The 27726-nt window shown below is 32.7% G+C and overlaps 1 protein-coding gene across 1 annotated transcript; it reads left to right on the forward strand.

Annotated features, from left to right (window-relative positions):
• The first annotated feature begins 6848 nt into the window (after positions 1-6848).
• LOC127796970 (polycomb group protein EMBRYONIC FLOWER 2) lies at positions 6849-27666 on the forward strand. The gene is made up of 20 exons (XM_052329366.1): positions 6849-6974; positions 7328-7383; positions 8444-8555; positions 8651-8816; positions 8906-8971; positions 13125-13264; positions 15346-15408; positions 15544-15653; positions 15836-15850; positions 18105-18169; positions 18896-18948; positions 19092-19145; positions 19235-19294; positions 21364-21427; positions 22170-22362; positions 23554-23602; positions 24807-24890; positions 26394-26479; positions 26610-26699; positions 27471-27666. The coding sequence occupies exons 1-20, from the start codon at positions 6849-6851 to the stop codon at positions 27664-27666; spliced, it is 1848 nt and encodes a 615-aa protein (XP_052185326.1).
• The last annotated feature ends 60 nt before the right edge of the window (positions 27667-27726 follow it).

Genomic DNA, 27726 nt, shown 5'->3' on the forward strand with positions numbered 1-27726 from the left:
TGTATCGAAAATTGTTCCCGATCCGATTTCTTTCGATACCATAAATCCTAACTCGGAACGTATATCGCGACTATATCATTTTCCTTAGACAATTTCACTCCAAGGCATTCCCTGTAATTAATTTGGTACTTATAACGGCTGTCAAGCCAATTTTTCGATATTCTAAACTCATCAAAATTACGTGACAACCTCATACGAACATGGGGTATTACATGAATAATCCTATTTATTTGAATAAGTTAAATTATAAAAAGGTCATCTAATTCCATACATAATCATCAGAGTAAATATGTTTTTAAATAAGTAAATAACTTGAAATTTCTAAACTCTTATAGGAAGTTACGTACATTTCCTCTTTGTCTATGTGTTTAATAAGAAAAAGGGGATCCATTTCCTCTTGTTTGGGAGGTAAAGAGAAAATGGAAAAGAAAGAAAAGTTAATAACATATTTTTTATGAAAAGTAGTGATATATTTTATTAATGTTTAGAAGGGTGAGTATATCAATATTCAGTACAGAATACAATCAGTTTTAAGTAGAGAAAAATGAAAATCCCACAACCATAGTTGTAGCACATACATAAAGACTCCAATTCAATGCATATTTTATATGATTCTTAATATATCACAAGGTCTTGCCAAAAGACCTTGATTAAAACTAATCACTACTCAACTTTTTGAAAACGAGACTTAATTTGATTCTTGATTTTTTGCTCTTATTCTTGAACATTGTTCAAATAGGAGATTGTTTTCCCTTTCCTCTTTCATCCCCTCAATCCAAAAAATCTTGGAGACTAGCAACACATGTGAGTGTGTGCAAATATGGCAAAAGATTAAAATGTCTTTTTCCCACCATAAAATCCTTTTTCATTCATTTAATTGACCACATTTGCTCTCGTCAATCTCTCTCTTTAGATCAAAACCCTAGTGCAGTAGTACGATTGATTCAATTCACCACACTTAGTCATATCTTTCTCTTTAGATCAAAACCATAGTGCAATAGTACCATCGATTTAGTTTGCCACATTTGATTGTATCTCTCTCTTCATATCAAAATTCTAGTGTAGTAATACAATCAATCATCTTCAATTTGATGATAGTTATTAATCATTTCGTCATCGATTCCAACAATTAACATAAATGACTCTATAGTGAGATTACTTTTTCATTTTATAGGAATTTAAATGTGAATTTGGTTGTGATTGTAATAATGGATAACTAATTATATTATGTGCTTACACAACACATATCATGGTGAATTGATTTGTCATATTTTGAAGTAAAAGCTCAATTATTATGAGTTCTAATTGCATTCATCTTGCAACTTATGATTGATTGGGTTGGCATGCTTCATAGGGGATTTTCACACAATTTTTCTTGAATATAATGGATTGGTTAGTTGATTAGTTACTAAATATGACATTGATACTTAATATTTTTGCATTTATAAACGTCAATTTGAATTCATTCTTGTTTTCCAATTTTTCAATATCATTCAAAGTGATTAGAAATACATGTTTTTATATTTATTCACTTGTGTTTGGTAAAGGCTTATAAGCTATTTAATTAGTTTAGAAGCTCTTTCAAGAGCTTATAGGCTGTAGATGTTTAGACAAACATGTTTTCATGAAGACCTTATAATCTACTTAGCTTAGAAGCTCTTTCAATAGCTCATTTGGTAAGTTGGTATCCTATAATTTTTTTAAGAGCTTATAAACTACCTCAAAATAAACTAGCTTCGACTAAATAAATATCCTCATTAGAATAAGATTTTTTCTCCAAACATTTTATTGGCTTATTAACAAAATAACCTCTTAAAGTTTACAAGATTTATAAATAGCCTATAAGGGATCAAATGATTTAAAATAATCTAAATGCATGGGCTCATAGTTTTATAGAAGGTATGTGCCAATAAACAGAGCCGGCCCTATAGTAAGGTCAGTAAGGGGGTTGCCTGGGGCCCCCAAATTAGGAGGGTCCCAAATTTTTAAAATTTGTTATTTATATATATTTTTATTTTTTAATAATAAATATTTTATTAAAAAAATAAATACAAAATATAATTTGATAAGAATATCAATGATGATAAAACAAAATCTGTTAAAAAATCTTTTAGAGTTGATTATTTTATGTACACAATTGATCAAGTCATTTCTTCACTTCGAAATAGGTTTGAGTAATTTGGAATATATGAAAAATTTCTATGTAATTTTAAGAAATTAAAATCAATGGATGAAGATGTTTTAAAATGATATTGTTTGAATCTTAAAAATGTTCTTAAATTTGATGGACTTTCCGATATAGATGGTTTAGATTTATTTTTAGAATTAAGAGTGTTAAGAGAAACTTTTTAAAAGGAAAAAAATAGTACATTGAAAATTCTTCACTATATCAAAATAGTTGATTATTTTACAAATGCATATATTGTTGCTTATAGAATATTATTCACAATTCCAGTTTCAGTGGCTTGTGCTGTAAAAAAAATTTTAAAATTGAAATTGATAAAGTCATATTTGAGGTCAACTATGTCACAAGAAATATTAAATAGATTAGCTATATTATCCATTGAACATAGTTTATTAGATAAACTTAATTATGGAGATTTAATCAATGATTTTGTATCTCAAAAAGCAAGAAAAATTAATTTTACATAAAACTGAGTATAGTTCAACGTATATTTGTGGAATAAAATTTGCTCATTATTGGTGAACTTTACATTTTTAATGTTATCAATTTAATACTTTATTTTGTTTTCTTCTATAGGAAAATCAGGAATGTATAGTTTTTTACTCAAGTTGCATTAACTTTTTTAGAGTTTCAAGAAAAAGTTAGTTTTATTTTTTCTTTGTTTATTGTAGTAGGTTCTTTAGCATTTTTTAATTTCTGAGATATTATATTTTAGTTAAAAATTCACTATCATTAAGAAATTATCAGATTTTGTAGTTGATTGAATTTCAACTTTTTTTTTAATTTAATGAAATGATAAAATTTTTTAGTAAAAAAATATATTATTTATTTTTTTATAAAAAAATTAATACTTTTAAGAAGGCCTAGATAAATTTTTTTGCCTAGAGCCCCAGATTAGTTGAGTCGGCTCTGCCAATAAATAGACACTATTGGAAAGGTAAGTAACTTTTACTTTTAATAGGGTCAATGCTTCTTATTTTTTTATTAAAATATGATAATTTGGAATGCATTATATACATACAAAGAAATATATTTTATTTACACGTGCGTAGCACAAATCACGCTTTAGTCATTATATAAGTGGGTGGTACATATACCTCATTCTCTTTATTGCTTTTATCCATTGTGAGAAATATATATGTGACTTTGAATTTAAAGATTAGAGAATATCATACAATGTGAATGCACCTATTTATTTGAATAAGTTAAATGATAAGGAGGTTATCTGGTTCCATACCTAGTCAATGGTGTAATTATGTTCTTGAATAAGTAAATAACTTAGAATTTCTAAACTCTTAATAAGAAGTTCCTTTGTCTACATGTTTAATAAGAAAAAGAGGATCCCTTTCCTCTTGTTTGGGAGGTAAAGAGAAATTGAAAAAGAAATAAAAGTTATAACATACTTTTTATTAAAAGTAGTGATATACTTTATTAATGTTTAGAAAGGTGAGTATACCAATATTCAATATAAAATACAACCGATTTTAAGTAAAGGAAAATGAGAATTGAACAACTTTATCACATACATAAAGACTCTTCTATCCAATGCATATTGTATTTGATTCTTAATATGTCACAGGGTCTTGACAAAAGGCCTTGATTAAAACCAATCACTACTCAACTTCTCGAACACAAGATTGTATTTGATTCTTGGTTTTCCTCTTTTATTCTTGAACATTGTTCAAACTAGGAGATTGTTTTCCCTTTCCTTTTCTTCCTCCATCCCCTCAATCCAAACAAATCTTGGAGAGTAACGAAACATGTGAGTGTGTGCAAATAAGGCAAAAGACTAAAATGCCTTTTTCCTACCATAAAATACTTTTTCACTCATTTAGTTCGCCACACTTGCTCTCGTCGAACTCTCTCTTCAGATCAAAACCCTAGTGCAAAAGTATGATTGATTCAGTTCACCACACTTGATCGTGTCTCTCTCTTCAAATCAAAACCCTAGTGCAGTAGTACGATTGATTCGGTTCACCACACTTGGTCGTATCTCTCTCTTCATATAAAAAACCCTAGTGTGTAGTAGTATGATCGATTTAATTCGCTACATTTGGTCGTATCTCTCTCTTCATATCAAAACCTAGTATAGTAGTGCGATCAATTTAGTTTGTCGCATTTGGTTGTCCTTTTCCCTCTCTTCAGATCAAAACCATAATGTAGTAGTACGATCAATCATCTTCAATTTGCTGGTAGTTGTCAATCATTTCATCATCGATTCCAACAATTATCCTAAATGACTCTACGGTAAGATTACTTTTCCATTTTATAAGAATTTAAGTGTGAATTTGGTTGTGATTGTGATAATGTATAACTAGTTATATTATGTGCTCACAAGGCACATATGGTGGTGAATTGAATTGTCATGTTTTGAAGTAAAAAAGCTCAATTATTATGAATTCTAATTGTTTTCATCTTGTAACTTATGATTGATTGGGATGGAATGCTTGATAGGGGATTTTCTCATGATTTTTTCTTGAATTGAGACATTTTTGTTTTATTTTCTAATTATGATTTCAATTAATAATGCTTTATTTTTCTTTTTGTCCCTAAACCATATAATGGATTGGTTAGTAAATATGACATTGATTCTTAATATTTTTGCATTTATAAACCTCAATTTGATTTCATTCTTGTTTTCCAATTTTTGAATATCATGCCTTCAAAGTGATTAGAAATACATGTTTTTATATTTATGCACGTTTGTTTGCTAATGGCTTATAAGCTATTTAATTAGTTTAGAAGCTCTTTCAACAGCTTATAAGCTGTAGATGTTTAGATATACATGTTTTCATAAAGACCTTATAAGTTACTTAGCTTAGAAACTCTTTCAAAAGCTAATTTGGTGAGTTGGTACCCTATAAATTTTTTTGATGGCTTATAAACTTCCTCAAAATAAACTAGCATCGACCAAATAAATATCTAAATTACCCTCATTAGGATAAGATTTTTTCTCCAAACATTTTAATGACTTATTAACAAATAAGCTGTTAAAGCTTACAAGCTTTATAAATAGCTTATAAGCTCAAATGATTTAAAATAATCAAAATGGGCTCATAGTATATAGTTTTATAGAAGGTATGCCAATAAATAGAAACTATTGGAAAGGTAGAAGTCATCTAAGTGACTTTTACTTTTTGTAGGATCAATGCTTCTTATGTTTACGAGGATTTTATTGAAATATAATTATTTGGACTACATTATATGTATTCAGGGAAATGTATTTTGAAAATTTGAAATTAACATAACTAGTCATACTAAGAAATGGTTTTTAACAATTAGGAGCTTGTTTGGCTCAGCTTATAAGAATAATGGGAGCTTATTTGCTAATAAGTTATGAAAGTATTTGGATGGAGCTTGATGAGGGTAATTTGAATATTTATGTAGTCAATGCTAGTTTATTTTTAATTAGTCTATAAGTTATAGGGTATGATCATACAAAATAAGTTGTTGGAAGAGTATATAAGCTCTTCATAATTTACCAAATAAGTAGAAAAAACTAAAAATAATTGGAAACATGGTAACATGTAAAAAGATGGAGTGACACTTATTCAAAATAAAATAAATAAATCATAAAGTGATTTAGGCAAGCAGAAGAAGATGAATAGATACGTCTAAAAAAGAATAGAGTATGTGAAATGAACACTGACAAGTGAAGTAGAGGAAGACTAGTAAAAACTTAGCAAAATCCCCTTAAATTATGACTTGAGATATATAGAGAGTTTGACTTCAACAATTTTGATCAAAGGAAACTTAGTTCAAAAATTTATCTACCTATTTGACAAATCATAAAAAGTTTATGAGTTGCCCAACTTATAAAATCTTCAAAAAGCTTATTTATTAAGATATATAGTATCCTGTAAATTAATTTTTTAAGCTTATAAGTTATGTTAAAATAAGTTCCAAGGCCGTTGTAGTGTCGATCAAGTAAATATGTACAAAGAGTTGGTCTCATTGTCATGCAATAAAATTTCTTTTTTAGCTTTAGATGGATTTTGTTATCACACAAAATGTCAAAAGCATTTCTCTATCTTAACCATTCTACCTTAATTCTATGAATATCATCCTTAATAATTTTTCCCTTGTATTTTCAGACAATTGGTCCAATATGTTTGAATGGATCTTTTTTGTAAAATGATTTGATCTTTAAGACTCACCATGATGTCATCGGCACTTTTATTTTTACTAAACTGACATATTTCATGATTAACATTTATTTCAAGTTTTGATGGCCAGTTGTCTCTAACCTAACAAAAGAGGCTATAACTGAATTTATATTTCAACATTGCCTAACTAGACTGCCTGTTACAAACTTTTTAGACTAACACAAACTCGTATATTCATTTATTTTTTTTAATACTGCATGCTTGAATAGTTAAGCAGCCTATCTTCTCACAACCGGGAGGCTTTATTTCTTTCTTTCCCTCTGCAAGTTGATTTTTTTTGTATTTGTTTTTGTTTTGTTTGGGGAGTTTGATGTTTTAGAAACTAAAAAGAGGAATAGTGATTCGATCTTTGTTGAGATAAGGGAGTTGTTTGGTGCTTGTGACATTACGATTCAAGTATGGATATCTATAAAAATTTCTCTTCGTTAGTTCTAGTTCATTGGAATAAATGCTTTCTTTACTTGTGCAGGTGCTGCAAAAGCAAGAGTACAGAGCCGATGCGCTGTGAAGACTCTCATGTCCATTCGTCTGCGGAGGAGGAAATTGCTGCTGAAGAGAGCTTTTCGAGATACTGCTTACCTGTTGAGTTCTACAATATTCTGAAATGGCGTGCTACTAGAAATGTAATGTGCTTCATTTGCAAAATTTCCTAGGTTTCCTTGCCAAATTATGACTTGATGCAAGTGATGTGGTTAGGCTGTTAAAATTAATTTTCCCGTGTATATATGGTCATCTAATTTTCCACAGTTCGAGTTCCATAACTGGACGTAATGGTGATGCATGGTGGATGTCTTAACGGTTCATGTTGGGGCATTGTTTGCCTGATCCGATCATTTTATTTAAATATGTTCCTCTTGCATATTGAGCTGAAATGCAATGCCTAATAAATTTCAAATTCTTCATATTTTTCTTTTTATTTCTTTGTTTCCTATTTCCCATTTTATATGTTTCTGACTGGATGCATGTCACTTTGCAGCCACCATATCTTGAGAGATGTTTGCTGTACAAAAGACAAGCGAAGCAAAAGAAAAGGTCTGAAGTTCTTAAATTTGACATGTCTCTAATTTCTGTCATAAGCATTTTGGTTTTAATTGCTGCATCCCCAACAATTTCTGAGATCAGTAACTCAAGGAGTGTGTGTGTATATATATATATATATATATATAAATTGGACCTTGTTTTATGAATAATCAGATTCTGGCATGCATTTGGTCTGAAATCATGACCATATCAATAAGTAGGGGATAATATCCACAATCCAATTAACCACAAATTACGCATATTTGAATATCCACAAGTAGTGAACAATGAAGGTTTTCTGTTGAATCAGCATTGGTTTGGCTCTAAGAAGAAAGCAAGATCTATCTTAGGGTTTATTAGGAACTACAAGCATGATCATAGATACAATCAAGCTGCAGGAAAATAAAGGAGGAACCTTGAATAGAAGGTTAGCCCACAGCTGAAGGTCTATGAGATCCTGGAAGTAATGAATGTGTTCCTTTGACCTTTTTATGCTCTCTATGATTGAAGTTGAGCTTTGTCTTATAACGTGGGCAAGAAAAAATCTTTTGATATCGTTGAGAGTAAAAATAATAATATAAAAGATAAAATTAATTTTTTATTTACCTGCTTAATTTTTTAGATGGCATAATGGTTTACAATTCAATTATCTTTTGTCATCAAGGAACATGCCAATGAACGTTAGAGAAGAAACCTCTTCTCTAATTCACTCAATTTCTGAATAAGCCTCAAACTGATTTTCTTTATTTTCTTAATCAAAACACAAATCACCAGCACTCTTTATATAGGCTAGGGTGGTACAAGAAATTTAAACGCTTTACATTATCTAGTAATACATGGCCAAACCAAAATTATATCTAGGAGTTTTAAACCAATTCATTAATTCTCTATGAATGTGGGATTGCTTAGTATTCCAACATGATTTGCTAATTTCTGAATCAAATCTGTTCAGTGGCTGAGTCCGATGACTGAATCTTTAGAAACTGGACTTCTTGTAAGATTTTGGGTTTGGAGTTACTGTCCCTGTTCCTTTTAAGGTTAACATATTCAGTTTCTTCTTTTTAATCTATAGGATCCAAATGACAATTGCCGTGGACACAGAATGCGGTGGATCACAAACTCATAGCTTCTGTCCTATGTTTGTGTTGTTGGCAAGGACAGTTTCTAACTCTGCTATGAGAGAGGTGGAAATATTTCTTCTGTTACTCTGTGGTTTAATCAATCCACTCCTTTCCTTTCTTACTTGGGAATCTTTTCTGCTTTTGCTGATGTCATTCAGGGAGAATATTCTACGCTTTATTGCTTCAGGCAGGCACGCCTCGTTACTTCTCTTAGTGCTGGTGGTGCGATGACTCGAGCTCAGGCAGATTTTATCCTTCCTGAGATTAACAAACTAGCAGCGCAGCTCAAATCTGAACCTCTTGCTATTTTGTTTGTGAGTTGTGGTATGACATGATATGTATAATTTGTTAAGTTTGTGGAGATACAGATGCTTTCTATCACAATAGTTTGTAACTGTGGTGTGATTTTGCAGCCGAAGTGGCCAATTCTCTGAATGCCATTGGTCCAACTGAGAACCAGAATATTACAACTTTTCCATGTAAGATGTGCTTTAGTAGTAGAACTTCTTTGTTATGTAATTTCACTTATAATTTATGAAAACTTATCCAAAATTGCTTAAGGAAGCACTCGTTTTTGGACTTTGCTCTGGAGCCATGCTTTGTACATGGATAACAAGAACGGACTACTGGATCATTAAGCATTTTACTTTGGTGTTTGGTTTGCCAAAAGTGATTTAGAATCACTTTATCCACCATTTTTTGGGTTAAAATAATGGCAAATTACAATGATCCCCTCTGAACTGACACATGGTATCATCCCATTTCATTTTAAAATTGCAACAGTTACCTCCCTTCATTTTCAATAAAATGCCAATTTCATCCTTCTGCTAAAGTTATTTTATTAAAACTATTAAATGACCTAAAAATACTTTCTAATAATAATTTTGAGTGTTATATATTATAAACTCATATCGGTTTGTTTTCATAGATTGATATATGGTCTCTCTCTCTCTCTCTCTCTGTGTGTGTGTCATGTCTTAGCTGGTTTTTTATCCAATTCTGGTGACTAAATGCTGAATGTTCAACTCCCAAATGTATGTCTCAATTTTGGCCAGCCTGTGTTTTCTGTGTGCTTTTGGCAGATGTGTAGCTTCGCAACAGAATGAGATAGGAAGAAAATGGGGGAAGATTGATGGTAGACTGTATGTTGGGGGATGCAAAATGGGCTGTGAGTTGGCCATTAAGAGAGTTAACTCAATGCACAGAGGGCCATCCATGGGGATAGGAGATGGCCGAATGCAGCGATGGAGAGCTATAGTTGGAAGTATAATGCAGCTTCAAACAATGGGTTGGATAGAGATCCATCAAACTCACTGGATTGTGTGGGAGATATTGAACTAGTTTGGGACTGGACCAGGCAGCTTGCATTAAAGATTCTGTAACAGGATTTTGAAAATCTAGGTGGGGGACTTTAGACCTTAAATCAGCTGCTGGCTTCTGCTTGCTGTTTTACCCTGAGCTCACAATTGGGAAATACTCGTGGTGGAATCAGAGAGGAGGACTGTGACTCTGAGATGTTGATGTGCGTTTAGAATTGATCTTTTTTCTTTTTCGCTAGATAGAATCCATCTTTTCTGGTGGTAATATTTTTGTCCTTGGGGATGGAATGCTCAGGTGTGGCAGCTGGTGGTGGCTGTGTTCCTGCCCTGGGTGTGAGATTAAAGGTGGGTGAAGAATATTTAGCATATCATTAAGTGGAGAACTAAGGTTACAACGTTAATTTTACTTTTTCATTAACTGTCCTAACCTTCATAGGTAAAATTGGATATTTTATTTAAATGAGGAGAGGTTCAAGTGGCATTTTTAGATTTGGAGAGGGTAAAGTGATACCAAGTCTATTTCAAGTGAGGTCCTTGTAATTTTCCTCACAAAATAATCCATTATTTAGTTATTTTTCCGTGGAAAGGAATTGGTGGTGGTTGTGGATTATTTACCTGGATTGTTTGACAGTGTTAAGCATCTAAGTTTCAGAAATCATGGGGCAGTGCCTTATCCCATCTGTCATCCTTGTGCCAGCCAAATAATGTTCAAGGCGTTATAGTTCTCTGACTGGATCCTTGGTGAAAATTATTCCCTGGATGTCCCATCTCTTCCACCCCACAAGTCAAGGCTTCATCGGGTTTAGTTTACATATGCTTGTTAACATCAATTCAACAATAGTATAATTATTAAAATCATTTTGTATTTTTTTTTATTTTTAACTGAAGTTAGCCTTTAGACACATGGTACTCCTTTCATTTGGTTTAGAGAATTGTTGGGAAATTTTGGTACTTACTCCTGTCTAGTGATGGAATGTCTGATATTAGATAGAATAAGAAAAATAAGAGAGCCCTAATTTGGGCATGTATGGTACTTCCATAAACTCTTAAAGCGTATTGTCTATATATATATTTTTAATTTTGTAACCAAAGTTGCCTTAGAAACATGGTATTTTTTCATTGGATTACAGAATTATTGTGAATTTTTCTAACTCTTTCATTGAAATCGAATAGAATCAATTACCTTATGGAATAGTCCAATATTAAATAGAACACCATACAATTTATTTAAGAATGTTTTGTATTTCCATCAACTCCTAATATGTTTTTGCTATGTTTTTTAATTAATCTTTTTTTGGGGGGGAGCAGCGGCTAAGGAACCAATCAGTTTTTTTAAAGCATGGCAATTTTCATTTGGATTTACAAAGGAAAAAAAAAAAAGAAAAGCAAATTTTTGTACTTGCTCTTTCATGGAAATATCTGTAATATCCCAAAAAGCCTAGAGAATGATAGTATATATCGAGGATAAGTAAGTATTGTATTTGAGTGAATCTTCAAAACGATAATGTTTTGGCAGGGCAGGAGGGCTTTTTTGGAAACCCCCAAGGCTGCCCAAAACGGCAGCGTTTTGGGCCCTGGGTGGAGGGCCAAAATAGTAACCGCCTTGCTGTTTCACTTGGCGTGCTTCGCTTTGTCTTTTAGCCTACCTCTTCCCCGATCGCCGATGCTCTGCTTCACCTTTATACGATGCAATCTGCACCGCTTGAGTCTCCTTTAAATCAGCTACAGTCGCCTCGGGATTCAACGAAAGACGGCCTCCGATTATCTACATCAATTAGGGTTTGTTGATCATTCTCTGTTTTTCATTCTTTCTGTATAGATGCTTTGTTTATTTTTCTCTCTAAGTTGTAAGCCTCTGATCTTAGCTTGTGGTTACGAGGCTGGTTTAATTTTTGAGAGATCGTTTTGGACAGTGAGATCTAAGAGTGCTCTTTGTTTGTAATCAGTGGCTATAAACGTTTTCATCCCTATAGTGTAGTGAACTCTCTTTTGCCGAAGCTCAATGTGGATGTAGCCCTCTTTAATGGGTGAACCATGGTAAATCGTTTGTGTTTATGTTTTTGATTTATTTTATGTTTCAATGTATGATTTAGTCCATATCTTCGTGTATGAAATAGGCTTGTTTGTTTAAGTTATAAAGGGTTGATCTAGGGTTGAGTTCCGTCTCTACCCAACAGTAAGAAAAGAAGCAACACTAACTAGATACCTTTTGGGTTGAATGTAGACAAAGAACTCCCGGGTTAAGCGTGCATGAGTTGGGGCAGCTCAAGGATGGGTGACCCATCAAAATAAGTTGTTTCGGTCATTCCTATCGCTCAATATGAGATGTTACAGGTGGTATTAGAGTCAACCCTTAGTGAGGGCGGGGAGTGGCGCCGAGGCGCGAGGCCTTGAACAAGGAGCGTCTCCTGGTAGGCTTTTAGGATAGTAGCTCCCAAAGAAAAAAAGATCTAGAACCAGTTATAAAGTCACATGACGAGGGCGTCATGTGCTTAAGGGGGGGAGAATGTAATACCCCAAAAGTCCAGAGAATGGTAGTATATATCAAGGATAAATAAGGAAGGAAACAACACTAGTTGGATACCTTTTGGGCTGAATGTAGGTAAAGAACTCTCGGGTTAAGCGTGCTTGAGCTGGGGAAGGTCAAGGATGGGTGACCCCTGGGAAGTTCACGTAGGCCTATCAAGGTAAGTTGTTTCAATCATTTCTATTGCTCAACGCAGAATGTTACAATATCAATGATTTTATAACAAGTTTGTAGATTTTATAACAAGTTTGTATCAATTGGTGGATGATTAAGCAGATTTACACGAAAACTCTAAAGCTTAAGCATGACAGGGTGAAATTGGACTGAAACTCATAGTAGCTTATGATTAAATTAGCTAGATCCACATTCTGTGAATTTCCCTTGCATGTGTATGGGGCTTTGTGATTAGATGGTGTTCCTGTCATTTCACTGTTACACTCTGGGGGTTTCAATCGGGATTCGAGAAGAAAACATTGACATAATTTATGTTGCCAAAATGTGGAAGAAAAAGAAAGGAAAAGAGAAAACTTGTGTTTGTACCCTTTTTCCTTGGAATAGTTCTTATTATAACATTTAGATAATTGACATTTATGATTGGTCCCTTAATTTTGCAAACTGATATCTGAGGCTGAATGCACTACATTATTAGTGATCTTGTGTTTTCTTATACATATGTTTTTATATCACCATTTATCTGGTAGTAGTAGAGCTATGTGAACTTGAAATGGACCTTATTTTTTGACAGAAATTTTCTTCTCCTCACTTGGTTCTGTATGTGCATGATAGCAAATTTTGAAGGGCACTGCTTATTGGGCAAGATATCAATGCAATCACTTCATTTGACATTGGAGAAGTCTCTAAACTTGAACGTAGGGGAGAGAGCTGATGTGGTGTCAACTGTTCATATGCACTCTTGTTTCATGAAGGTATTCCATTCTGTCACATATGACTTTGCATACTTCTCATTAATAGGTATGCTGCTGTCACTATCTGAGGTGACAACATTTGCATTCAAAAGGATATTTATCTTGTTTCCTGTCAAACAAATGAAACAGAGTTTATTCAAGCTTAAAAATCTTTGATGATGCTTTTCTTTCTTGCCTGCCTTCTTTCTTTCTTTTCTGACAGTCTCCGTTGCCATTGAAGGAGGTGAGAGTACAATGTTTGATCTGCTGCTGTTGATATTGAGATACTAACCATTCCGCCAGGCATAAATGTCCACATTCTAAAATATATAACATCTACCCACAACAAGATTTAACCTTTTAAGCCACGTTTCTAAGAACACATACATCAAGAATAACTTTTCAAGATAAAACAATATTCTTACTCTAAGTCAGTCCATGAACAAGACATATAATGCTTCATTTTAATTTTCAAGTCTTCCACACATCAAAATGAAGTCGTACTCCTACACAAAAGATCACTCTCAAAGTACAAAATTACTAACATTTTAGCACATTTCCTTCACAAATTGAAAATATACAGATTTGAAGGTTCCTTTTCTTCTTCTTTACTCTTCCATTGTCTCCTTTCTTTTGGACTTTCAGGCTTCATCTACACACGTAGAATGTACTATAAGTAAGGGTTACGAAAGCATTTTTGTATGCATGAATGACATGAACATAATGTTCGAGCATGAAAAAGTTTTTTGTAAGTCACGGGTCTCCTAACTTGATTTCCCAACTTATTCACCAAACTAATTAAATTGACCTAGCGCCCAATCTCGAGCCTCATTTACTCCTTGTCGGTTCAACTGAGCATGGTGAATAAACCCCCAAGACAATACAACAATCTATGGCCATATATAGCTTCCATGAAATGCAAACAAACTCGTTATGCAATATAGTTTGACTTATGAACTGGAATGCTACTACAATAGTATTATTTACTGATAATCCTTTTTATGTTAGTGAGGGTGAGCATTTGTGGCAACACTAAAGTTGTTCCTTTATGATTGGGAGGTTATAGGTTTGAGCAGGGGAGGCAATCTTTTTTGTCCAAAAAAATAAAATAAAAAGTAAAGAGTAAAACTGTGCACAACGTGGAAAGCCTTACGTACTTGGAGCACCCATTCTTTTCTGTTAATATCATCTGATTTAACAATCACTTTTTTAACTTGGCCTGTACTGTAGTTAAAATAATGTTGTAGAAGTGCCATATAAATCGCCCTCTGCAAAAACTAAGGGAAAGGCTACCTATACTCTTCCTCTCCCAAACTCTGCTGCATGGAGGTACTTTGCGTGCTGGTTTATGCCTTCTTCAAATTGAAATCCACATATATTTCCTTGGGAGGTTTAGGCATTTCACTTGTGTTTTCTTGTATGCTAGCAAACATACCGGGTTCTTGACTCTTGCATTAGAACATGTGCCGAGTGAAGTTGTAAAAGGGCCTCCCTGTTATTTTTTTATGGAAATTGCTTATATATATGCTTTAAAACAGATAAAATGAAAAATCAGAAGTATTCTCCTGGCAACTCTATTAATTTCCTAAAACTATTAATGACAATTTTATGTAAACATCTTATTTTCAAGAACTATTTTTCTACTTTTAGAGTTCTTAAAAAAAAGATTCATGAAAAATGAAAACCACATGAATAGATTGCATTTTGAAACTTCCCTCTTTTTCCTTTTTTCAAAGAACTCAAAAAATGTAAGGGTGGAAAATAAAATAAGAAAAACGAAAAGGGACCAATCCATAATTCTGTTGTCGTTTAGAGTTAGGATAAAAATATCAGATGTCGTTGAGATTTTATCTAGTTTTATCCCTTCATTATAGTGCGACTCATCACTTTTCACCCAAAGGTTTATGGTCTGGTTTGTTTAGTCTAATGCCTGCTCAGTACGTACCGGTGTGGAAACAATGCATATCAGCATTTTAGCAGAATGAATGAACTATTTTGTGGGCCTAGTACTCGACATTTGGTTCTTCAGGTTCCATTTCATCTATGTTTTGCTCCCTGCACCATTTTGCGTCTCATAATAATCTGTATTTCCTTCTTTGCAGTTCAGTGGTATGGATGGCGATAAGCATATTGCAGTTTGGACTCCTTCTAGTTCTGGAACTCTGGTCAGTTTTGTTCCTAATCTTTGCATGATTCTTCTGGGGAATTTGATTTAAATTCTTTGGTATTGTTTTTCTTCTGGATAATCATTGTTCTGTTGTTGATTACTGCTCTTTTTTTCATTGTTTGGATCATAAAAGGATACACCAAAGCAAGTGGAAGTCATAATTTGTGCAAAAGAGGCCGGGCCAAAAGAAAAATCACATTATGATTTGTACTCTTATAATAAGGACATTGCTATGTCGTCATTGTTTCATCGGTATGTCTCATTTTCTTTCTTCACTCGTCTATCCATCTTGTTCATGCTTTATTTTTTCAGCATCAGTTTGCCTTTTTGTTCTTTTTGGAAACAGTTGCCGTAAGTATATTTGTTTGCCAATATTAATAACTTCGTTCTAGTTGGCAAATTATATTCTATTGGGTTCTCTAGAGCATCCGAATAATAAAGTTACCTGTTGGTTAAGAACTGATATTTTTCTTGTGCTTTTTTTTGTTTTTGCATCTGTGAATCTATTTCTGTATACGAAACTAGAATGTTGATTTGGAGAATGAATTGTGCTCATGATATGTTCTCCACTTTGGCGGGGAATTATATGTATCGATGGTTTTGATTATTGTGGCATCTTTTAGAGCACTTTAAGTGAATTTGATTATAAAGAATTCTGACTCAAGAGTATTTCATTATTCATTTGTCGAAATCCTGATTCAGATCTCAAGATTCTAAAATTTTATGATCCACTTTGACGAAAGTAATCCTCTCTTTTGTCTATTTCGGTTTTTAAATCACAATTGTCCATTAAACTTCAATTTCTTATTGAAACCCTCTCTTTTTATGTTCTTTCACCTTTTATTTCTTGTATCATTTTTGCAATACATAGCAGTTCTCTTCTTTTTAGGGGTTTTAAAATTCCCTTTTTAGTACCCATGGTCTGTGTACTGCAACTGCAAAGTGTACCTACTAAAGATTTTTAATGGCATATATCCCTTTTTTGCTCTTGTTTATTTATCTTGTGTCAATTCTTTTTTATATCCATTAAGTGCTAATTAAAAATGAGTTAGATTCATAAGACAAACTAATATACTCAAGACTTCTCTAATAAATTATTGATGCTCCTTTGATACCTGCCATCCTCATTTGGCCAAAAATTTTTCATATCTCAATCTAACACAAGCTAATCTCAAAATACTTTCTTGATTTGCATCCATTAGATAGTGGTCATCGGTTGGTTTTTGACACCACTCTCACCAAAAGTGCTAGATAAAAATGATTTATGATTCATAAGAGCAAGTAAATATACCCAAATGTATTAAGTAGAATACCAACATACAATGAGTCAATGACACACACTTTTTGCAAACCTCTTCTTTTCTATCATTTTTTTCTTCTTTTTCATATGTTGCAATACTTTTATTTTTACGCTCTTATATATGATGCAGTATATATTTGCATGATCTATTATATTTTAATGTTATTGAATTAGTAACTCCATTTTATCTAAAAGTTAAAGTTGATAATAAAAAGTTAACTTTATTTTTTATATTATTATTTTTAGTCTCAACATGTCCTCTCACATGTAGCCAAATTTCATTAAATATATAATTATTTCAAACACATGCAATTATTTTACTATCAGGTTAGCTTTACTATCAAATTAGCAGTGAGATTTGAATCAAGAACATTTGTCTACTCTAATGCTATATTAAATCAATAACCATTATCTCATCTCAAAACTCAATGAGATTTGAGTCAAGAACATTTGTCTACTCTAATGCTATATTAAATCAATAACCATTATCTCATCTCAAAACTTAAACTAGTATATAGAGAGCTAACTTTATTTTTCATCTTATTATTTTTACTCTCAATGGATATTTTATTTCTTTTTTATAATTTAAGTCTATTTGGTATTTATTTTGTAGAACTTTGAATAAAATTACAAACGGTATGTAAAATACATAGATCACAGCAGAATAATCAAAATTGATTTGTCTAACGACTTCCGTGTATATGTTCACCCCTTGTTCGTTCGAGACTCAAATGGTGATGTCAGAGATAGTATATGAACAACCAAAACTTGATTCTAATTATTGTATATTTTTCATTAATGTCATCTATGCCTACTTATAGATATCACATAGATATAGATAGGCATATTTCTTTAAGAATTTGAATCTAATTCAAACTCTAATCACTTATCCCATCATATTGTTAAAATTTAAATACAAATGAATTTCAAACAAATTTAAATTCTAAATACTTATCTTATCATTAGGAACTTATCCCATTGTAACCGCAATTCTAACAACTTCTAAGAGATCATTTCCTATATAGTTTTTATACACTTTTCGTCTTTATTAGGAGAATATGGCCCACAATTTTATCCTACAATCATATACTATAAAATCCAAGAATAAGGCTACATAAAAACCTGATTTTGAGAACCTTGGATGGGATCTCCAGAAATGAGCTTTCTGCTCTTGATCTTATCTTTCCTTTTTGCTTCATTCATAAGTAAGCCATTCTGCAAGCACGAAATGGGAAAGACTTTTGAATTTGTTCTGCACTCATTTTATTTCAAGGCAGTTAGATGTTCTCCATACTGAAAATTGGCTGCTTTCATGCATTCTTTGCATTTGATGTACTGCTGCTTCCCCGGGTCATGTCTTCTGTCTGTCGTTGATCTTTTCCTCTTGTTTATAGGTTGAGAACTGGCAATGTCCTTTTCAACTACAGCTACTATAATAATAAATTGCACAAAACTGAAGGTATGATCAAAATCCCATTTGGTCCTTTTCTATTGTTCATGCTTATGTGAACGCATTTCTCTGGGACTATGTTCAATGTGAAGAACTCAGTAAATGGTTGATATAAGTTAGGACTCAAAAGTGTCAGAGCTAATTAAGTTGACTAACACAGAATGTCATGCACATTAATAACAATGACACACTGAAAATCTTTGATTTGCGCCTATTGCTGCAACCTTATCAAATATATAGCCAATCTAAATCACTTTGGATAGCGAGATTAAGGTTCTCCCGGTGCTTGAAACTAATTAGCAACATGCACACTTCAATAGACTCCCTTTAATTTAATCCAGACTTGTTGTCCACTACTCTGGCTTTTTTATTGTTTTATTTTATGGTAAGCTAATGATTTTTGACACTGCATTATTATTTTGTCTAGCTATTTTTTGAATATATTTCAGATGAATAAAGTTGGCAGTAGAGACACTGTTTTTCTGCTCAATGTGACTCCTCGGACTTCACCCAAAAATTGCAATTAACTTAGGAAAATTCCATGTGGTCGTGCAGGGCCAACATCTGTTTTTTTTTTTCTCTCCTTGTGATTTGTTTTTTTTTGGGGTTCATTTATTGTATATTCATTTTGCCGTAATCCTTATCATAGTAACACATCAATTTTCCCCAACTACGTCTGGTATTTGTTGGTTGAAGTTCAAACTTACGGCTCTGATATATAATCTGAACGTGCAGTGACAGAAGATTTCTCCTGCCCGTTCTGCTTAGTAAAATGTGCTAGCTTTAAGGTAATTTTTCTGTTTTTTCCCTCGCAAATGACAGCTTGAAGGTAATCCAGATACTAATTTCATTTCTCAGTTAGATGAAAATAAAACCGACAGTTTCTAGATTTAGGTTTTTTCTAATCAATTAATTTGTTATCTCCATACAGGGTCTTGAATGCCACTTGTCCTCATCACATGACCTTCTCAAATATGAGTTTTGGGTTGGTAAACTTAAGTAGTCTGCAGGGGCTTTTGCTTTCTTCCTTGTCTCATTCAAATGACAATTACTGGCATCATTTATATTCTTCAGGTCAGTGAACATCAGCAGGTTGTGAACGTAAGTCTTAAGCCTGATATAAAGCGTCTTGAGGTAAGAATATAATTATTATTTTCTGAGAAATGCCTGGTATTGGAAATAGTACTTCAAGTGTTTGCATCTGCATACATGCGTGTTTAAATGCTGACATGTACAGATGCAAGCAGCTGGTTCTTTCTGCGAGTATATTTATGCTATTCCCTCCCCCCCCCCCCCCGAACTTGCATTTTCTTTTTTGAGTAGATGCAAGCCTACAGTTCATGACTCATGATGTGCTCCTGTTATAGAGAGACTATTTGTGAAGTAGTATAAGTTAGTTCTTCTGTACAATATCCTCCAGATATATACAAAAATAGCATCTCAAACCTTTTGTTAGCACGTGGAATCCGCTACAACTTGTTAATCATTTTTATTTATGACAGTTATTATTTGTAAAATTCTTATAACTCACATATAATATCTCCTACTAATTTTTCTTTTGGCCTTCCTCTTATCTCTTTGTTGAATTTTTTCTAGATCATCTTAATCATATATCATGCATTTTTTTTTAAGAAGAGCTATTCTAATTTTATTAACGAATCTCATTTTAATTTTTTTTTTTTTTTGGTATAGTTGTACATTCATCATAATTGTTGAGAATAAAAATAATAATATAAAAGATAAATTTAGTCTTCTATCTAATTGCTTAAGTTTTTAAATTAGATAGTGATTAACAATTTAACATAATATTAGAGTAAATAGAAGTTATAAATTTAAACCTCAACACTAAACTAATATTGTAAATTGTTGCACATATTTGGACTAGTTATGAGATGAAGCCTAACCTAACGTGAGAGGTGTGTTAAGAATAAAAATAATCACATAAAATATAAAATTAATTTTTATCTAATAACTTAAACTTTAACAATTTAATATTATCTCTTTTGCATTCATATTTTGTTTTTTTGTATATACAAGGTCCTTTGCTACACAAGAAAGCTAGTCTAGCTTATGGTCATTTTCTAAAATCTTACTATCACATAAAACACTAAATGCAATTTTTAATTTTAAACTATCATACCTTATTCTTTTTTTAGGTAAATAAATACCTTAATTTTATGGGTAACATCTCTATTAATTTTATCTCCCCATTTTTTTATATGATTCATCCATTATATCAACATCAATATTTTCTTAAGATAACTTAAATTTTAAGTCTTCCCATAACATCATCCACACTAGTATTTTTACTTTACATTCCTTATATTTAATTTTTATTTACTTAACTTAATTAAAACCTCTACTCTATAGACGTAAGAATAAATAATTTTAGATGGCATGGGTAGCTAGTTTTGTTACAAATTTTGGATTGAAAATAAATTACGATCAAATCATCAATTATACAAACGAATACAGAATTTAACGTAAAAAATTTAAATCGGGAAAAAGTACGGACAAAAAGAACAAAATATCACTATAATCATATTGGTACAATAATAGTGATATGAGTGCAACTAATTTCAGGACATCGAACACCTATTTATAAACTTCAAATCATTTATAGATATACACAGATAATTATATTCTGATCAGAAAATGATTTAAGATGATATTTCTCTAAATGAGATAAATCCTACTCAAAATCGAATTTGACAACATTCTAATTACACTCAAATTCAAAATCCTAATCATAATCAAATTAAGAATGACAATTACAAACAAATTTGAATTCCGAGTCACACCTATAACCTGTTTAAATACCTTTACTTTGTCGTCTTATTATGGCTACGATTGGTGATCGGACAATTTTTTGACTCCTTTTCGTAGCTTAACTGAATACCTTATCCCATTGACGCCCTTCTTCTTATTTCTGACCAGACTGTTTCAGATGATGTCAAGACTGAGGAACGTACATTTTTCTTTTGGTAAAATGTTTCAGACCTGCACGCACTGAATTATGTTGCTTTCATGTTAAAAGTATAAGTTTATTGTTGTTATTCATCCTAAAATGAATGCCAATTGACAAAAATGAGAGAAACAATTTGTATACAGTGCAAAGCCTCTGAGACGCAGAAAACCAAAGAGCATAGGGCAAAATGCAAACTATGTGCATTTACTCTATTTGGATTCCAACTCTACTGCAGCAATCGACGAACTTCAAGGCAAGACTGATGGTACATGCTTTTCTTATGGCTCTATCATCAGATGGTTGGAGGGAAAGCTTTCTGGGATATCTTCAGTTTGGAGAATGGTGTTTATATATATGTTTGATTTGCATACATCATTACTTTTAATAATTTTTTATAGACTTGCCTTTAGGATTTAGATTATTCATACCGTATCCAGTGTTGTATATTTTGAAATCTCTGTATAAGTTTTGTCTATTATCTTTTTCATGATTACATATGCTTCAACCCTCTTAGATATGTCTAGCGATGTAAATAGGTCCTAATTAATCATAATTAAAAAATTAAAATAAGTATGAAAATTCACAATTGAGGGGTATAGGCATAAGACTTATTTAAAAATTTATTAAAATAAATATGAAAATAAGATTAATTGAGAACCCATTTACATCACCAGATTGTCAAATTAACTTGAGTTTTTGTGCACTACAAGATAGAAGATTAGAAATAGGCTCATTCGGAAGAAACACACATGATACCTATTTCGCAACCTTCATATAGTGACAAATGTGACTGCTGGCACAAATTTGAGAATACTTTATAGTGACGTCACGGTATTTTCTGGAAATAACTAATATCTTCATTTTGATTGAGAAAAAAAAAAAAGAAAAAAGGAAGAAAAATTAGCAATTAATTTGATCCGCAGAAGCATATTTTCTAATGCTGGATTCTACGTTATTGATTATCTGACCTTGTTGTCTATGGTTGTATTTCCTTTAAGGGTAATATCGTTAGAAGGATCACTTTGTGTAATTTTATTGTAGGTGCTGACCGGTACTGTTCAGAATGTAATAAACCCAATGCTAATGTCACAGGCACTCCTACGGGTATTGCTCACTCTCATGGAGATCCTGAATGTATTCAATCAATATCTGGAGGGGAATCCTCACTTTCTACCAGGCTAAAACAATGTGGAAGCATGAGAAAGTCATCAATGGGATGTTTTGACCCTAGAAAGTATGTCTCGATCTCAAGCTTCTTATTTTAGCATAATTGTATATAATTCTGAAAATTTGTTTGCCTTTTACTCTTGCACAGAATGTTGTTGAATCTTTACTAAGTGATTTAACTGGCAATCATGGTCAGAGCATTGAATAGGTGGACTGTCTGCCACCTGTATACCTGAATGGTAAGCAGCAGCCACAAAGGATGAAAGACATAAAAGTAGATGCTGCAGCAAGGCCATGAGCCCGAAGCAGTGTTGGAGTTCTTAGTACTAACAACCATATAGTTCAGACCCGAACCAGCTAGAATTAAATTACTTTTTCCATCAGACTTTAGGAGCTTGCCATGGGTTGGCAATAGTCTAGGAGCTGCCAAGTGATCAAATGCAGACATTTGCACGAGGAATTTGAAAGTCACTTTTAGCAATGAGTCCTAGTGAACTGTTGGAAACATCTGTAAACTCTAGTGACCATGTGGACTAGCAGCCTTGTTTTCCAGGCCTTGAACCAGCTAGATTGATGACTTTATCCATCTGATATATATTGAGATCATGCTGAACACTGAAAATTCTTCCATCGATTGCTGCCTTGAATTAAAATTGCTCTCACTTGCGGAGATAAAATGGATATGTATTTTGCCAGCCAACTTGTTATTCAAATTTTGGTACCTATTTGGAACCTATAGTAGGTGTTGCATTACACCACTCACCTTGGGGCAACAAACAGGAAAACTGCTTCACATTTTCTATAGGCCGTCATTGTTTAGTCAAGGTGATAAGATGGTGCAACAGACTTAAAAAAGAAAAAGAAAAGAAAAACAAAAGGACTGATGCTTCGGAGTGATTTGTCAACTAAATTGTTAGTGTTGGGTCAATCAGGTTTAGATAGCTTCTCTAATGCTAACTTGTGAGATACCTGATGCTAAACTGGAGAATATTTAGTTAGTACTGGAAAAAAGAAACACACACAGTGCATTTGTCTTTTACGTCCTTGAATCAGTCAGTCAAGTGATTATATGCCATATTCTGATAATTCTACCAAATTTTGTTCTAGTTATTGGTCAAAATGTTAGTTCAAATGACCTCTAGTGCCTTAATTTTTGTTGTTTCCTTCTCCTTACAAGTATAATTTCTAGAGTTTTAACAATTTTCTTTTTTATTTCATAAGTTGAGGTTGATCTGAATATGTTTGTTTTTCTTTTCAGCCGAGCCCTTCTGGAGAAGCGACAATTCTTTCACTCGCGAAAATTACAGGTTACTACTCACTTGTCTCTAATTTTTTTCTTTGTTTCCTTGTATGCCTCTTAATCTCTGCAGGATTTCCTTGTAGACAACGTACTGCCCTCTCTCTCTCTCTCTCTGAAGAGCAGAACTTGGATGAAATCAGAGTTTAAAGCCATTATTTTTCTGATTAGCTTGCTGAGTTGTACTTCTATTAATAGGTTGAAAGATATGCCCTCCATTATCCCTCACTTGGGCTTTGAAAACGAAAAATTCTGAAATTAACTTTGTTTTGCAATAACTTTGGTAGAAAATTCATGATTTTCATGCTTTCTTCACTCATGGCACCCATCACAGCTTATGACATGTTTTTTTTTTTTTTAATTAACTTATTGATGAGTCAATTATCAATAACATACCAAGTATTTATCCCACTACACAGAAAATCATAAATGGAAAAGAGAGAGAGAGAGAAAAGAGTACTCAACAAAGCAAATGATTGTCCTTACACATGCACGTATAATTTGCGTTCCCTGTAATGTTATAAAATCCTTTCTGTATAAAAGTAATTTTGGTTTAAAAAAATAAAAATAAATTTAATTCTAGTTAAAATACCGGTCAATATTGACGAATATGACTTTTTGCCAATACCTTATTTTTTCTTTCATTTTTGAGATTCACAACTCAAAATCTGAAACCCCAAAATGGTCCTATTTCAAGTCCTAAATCTCATATCAAAACTTTTGTGTAGTTGCCTAATTAAAGATATCCTTTTTCACCCCCTTCCTTCAGTATTTACTTCTCTATGTATGCAATATTTTCTTCTGGCTTCAATTGATGTTTTCTTTTTATAATCTTGTCGATGAGAGTATATAGAAATTGTTAGGAATTTTCTTTTTTTTTAGCTTATTTATTTACTTAATTTATACTTGTGTACATGAATTGCTTGAGTTATTCTGTATATATTAGTATTTGTTTCTTTAGTATATAAGTGTATCTTCTTCGTAGTCTTTGTTTGTTTCTAGGTATTTGTTTTGCATAGCATTTGAGTACCTATTTTGCTTAATATATGTTTTTCTCTCTCTTTTTATTGTGGATATTAATGTTGGATCTGTATTAACTTTCATATATGAAAATGGAACATCAAGTCAGACTTTTATTTGGCAATTACTAGTCTAATAGTCATGATTCTTTGAACCCATGAATCATTTTCATGAGCTAAAACTTGTGATTGAAGCCAATGGCATTGGAGGACGTCATTTCAGATCACGATAGTGAGGATGAAGTTGATCATGATATTGAAGATCTTGAAGATTGTAAGGTATGTCTCTTCGTTATATGATCTCACTCTTTTTGTTTACAATTTTGTGTATTTGCCCTTCGTATGCAACAATAGGCCCAAGTCTGTCCATGAATTAATTAATTTGTTTGAATATTGCATGAAGAACAACTATTTGCAAGATTTGTTTGCTACTATGTTTTTGCAATTTTGTAACATTGTCATTATTCTTTTAGAAAAAATGCAAGAGATACAATTAAGATAATATAAACATGTGAAAAGACTAAAAAATATAAATGGATGAATCAGAAAACTTTATAATAGGTGAATAATTCTTTGCAAGTGAAAAGTTACAATCTAGTAGTTTCACATGTAGCATAATCTGGGATTTATAAACTATGATTAATTAGGGTCCATTCCTACTTTTGTGTATTTTTTAGTTTGAAATGTTGCTAGACATATTTAAGAGTAGCTAGTTTGAATCATAGTTGCCAGGAATGTGGTGTGTTTTGGCTCTTGTATCATGATATTTTTTTTTATTTTATTGTTTGGTACTAGATATATATGTTAGTATTGTAAATTTTGTGGTATGAAGAGATAGGCTTATTGGTTTGTTATTTTGGGTTGTGGTACATTTTATTGTTGTACTCCAATTGCAATTAGTTAGATTGATACTTTCTTATTATAGAAGTTGGTTTGTTTTGTATTGTTTTGAATTCTTTTTTATGTTATTATACAGCCTATATCCATTGAAGAATCCTTTGCTAACGAACTCAAGTTTGAATATAATTTAAAATGCTATAAAAAGAAAGTAACTAAGACAAGCTCTCTCTTTTTCTAATTTTATTTGAAAATTATTTTGACTTTAAATTTATTCCCTAGTTTTAAATTATTTTAACTGATTTTATGCACTGCTTGGGATACCGGTACGCAAAAGAACCTCAATTTGAAACACACGATCTAGATTGTTGCTCCAAGGGGTAGGAGGGAACAGTAATTATGGTTAAGATTAAGTTATAATCATTTTAGGTTGGTTTGGGTTTTTTTGGCAAATTGTTGGACATGGTCGACTGTGGGGTTGCTAGTGGATCAATATATCTTCAAGTTTTGGGCCTTTTTGGGCTTATCATATAGGGTTGTAGCGAGTCCATATATATGGGACGAAAGGGACAAGTGTGTCCTCATCCTCAAGCAAAAGAGTGGCTGAGAGATTTTGATTCTGCAATAAGAAAACCCATGACAAACTGATGGTTATCTTTTATTGATCATCTTCTAGGTTGATGTTCTAGCTAGACAGACACAAGAGACCCTCAGGTAGAATTTCATTAAAAAGTTAAGAAATGATGTAAATTGTAACTCATGTTACTGGGGGATCCCTTGAGCCTTGAATTGCGGCTGAAGATGTGGACTCCCTGTACAGTAATGATCATTGAATTAATAAATTATGAAATATGCGTCTTGGACTTGGGCCAACCGTCCCTCACATCATCACTCCTATAACAAGACAATGCATTTTTGTTCTTACTCTGTATTTTTATGTTGGAGATGTTGCAGACATTTGACTTTACGGATGTTACTGAAGAAGAGACGCAAATAGTGCTTCTTTGGAACTCATTTGTCAGGAGGCAAAGGTAAATTATCTTCTGCGTGGCATGATGTATTGGGAAAATGTACATGGAGAGTCTCTAGTTGTAGCTTAATGAATGTGAGTTCCTAGGCCTTGATATTAAAGGTGTTATATATGTTCGTCCACAATGGCAGAGTGCTGGTAGATGGTCACGTTCCTTGGGCATGTGAGGCATTTACTAAGTTGCACAGTCAAAAACTTGTCAGGGAGCCATCACTGCTTTGGTAAATTTTCTCTCCCTTTTTTTGTGGCACTAGTGCTCTCCTGAATTTGACCAAGTCATATGTATATATACCGCTGGTTTTCAGACATGCTTAGAGCTATCTTCATATACAGACGCTAGCTTAAAGTGGTGGGATTACCCGAATTAAATAAAAATAGCTATCCTAATCGTGATGAAACAACAAATCTCACATCTTCTGCCTCTAATTAATTATATATAAGCCATCAGGGCACTGAGTCAAGTTGTCTTACAGTGGTACAAATGATCAAATAAAATCAGGAAATGATAGCATGAAGGGAATTTATCTTTTTTTTTTTATATGAATGAAGTTCTTTTTTCCTTTTTTTTTTTTTTCAATAAGTAAGATTACACCATCGAGAGACAATAAAGTTAGCCCTAAAGATGCCTCAACTGGGTCGCCCGCCATCACCCTTCTAGTTGTAATGCCAAATTCATCCCTTTTTAGTAGATGGGGATACTGAGCTCTCTCTCTTCAAAGATTCTCTAGGAGTGGAGTACAAGTGAAGGCAATCTGAGCATAGACATCATTTTTTATAAGAGAGAGAGAGGGAGAGGGGGGGGGGGGGGGGGGGGGGGGGTGTTAATGCATTTATGCAGCTAGTTATTACTACTTCAGATTCATCACAGATTTCCTATTTATGTTATTCCCCGTAGCATAAGCATGCAGATTTGAGGAAAGAAAACTGTTCTACCTGAATATTAATACAAAGGTGCTTTTTGACATATCCCTACACTTAACGGGATTCAACAGGTCGTGGAGATTATTCATGATCAAACTCTGGAATCATTCTCTCCTCGATGCACAAACCATGAACAACTGCAACATAATTATTGAAAAACTTCAAAACAAAGGAGATGTATTGATCGATGAAGACAAAGAAGAAGAAGAAGAAGAAGACATAATCCAAAGCGAACACGCTGATCGCCTAAAGAATCAAAACAAGTGACTCAACTGCGGCGAGGCGAGCTTTCTTGCTATACAGATCAAGTTGTTGCAGTCTGATTTT

The sequence above is a fragment of the Diospyros lotus genome, chromosome 3, assembly GCF_014633365.1.
Source record: "Diospyros lotus cultivar Yz01 chromosome 3, ASM1463336v1, whole genome shotgun sequence".
NCBI classification, from domain to species: domain Eukaryota; kingdom Viridiplantae; phylum Streptophyta; class Magnoliopsida; order Ericales; family Ebenaceae; genus Diospyros; species Diospyros lotus.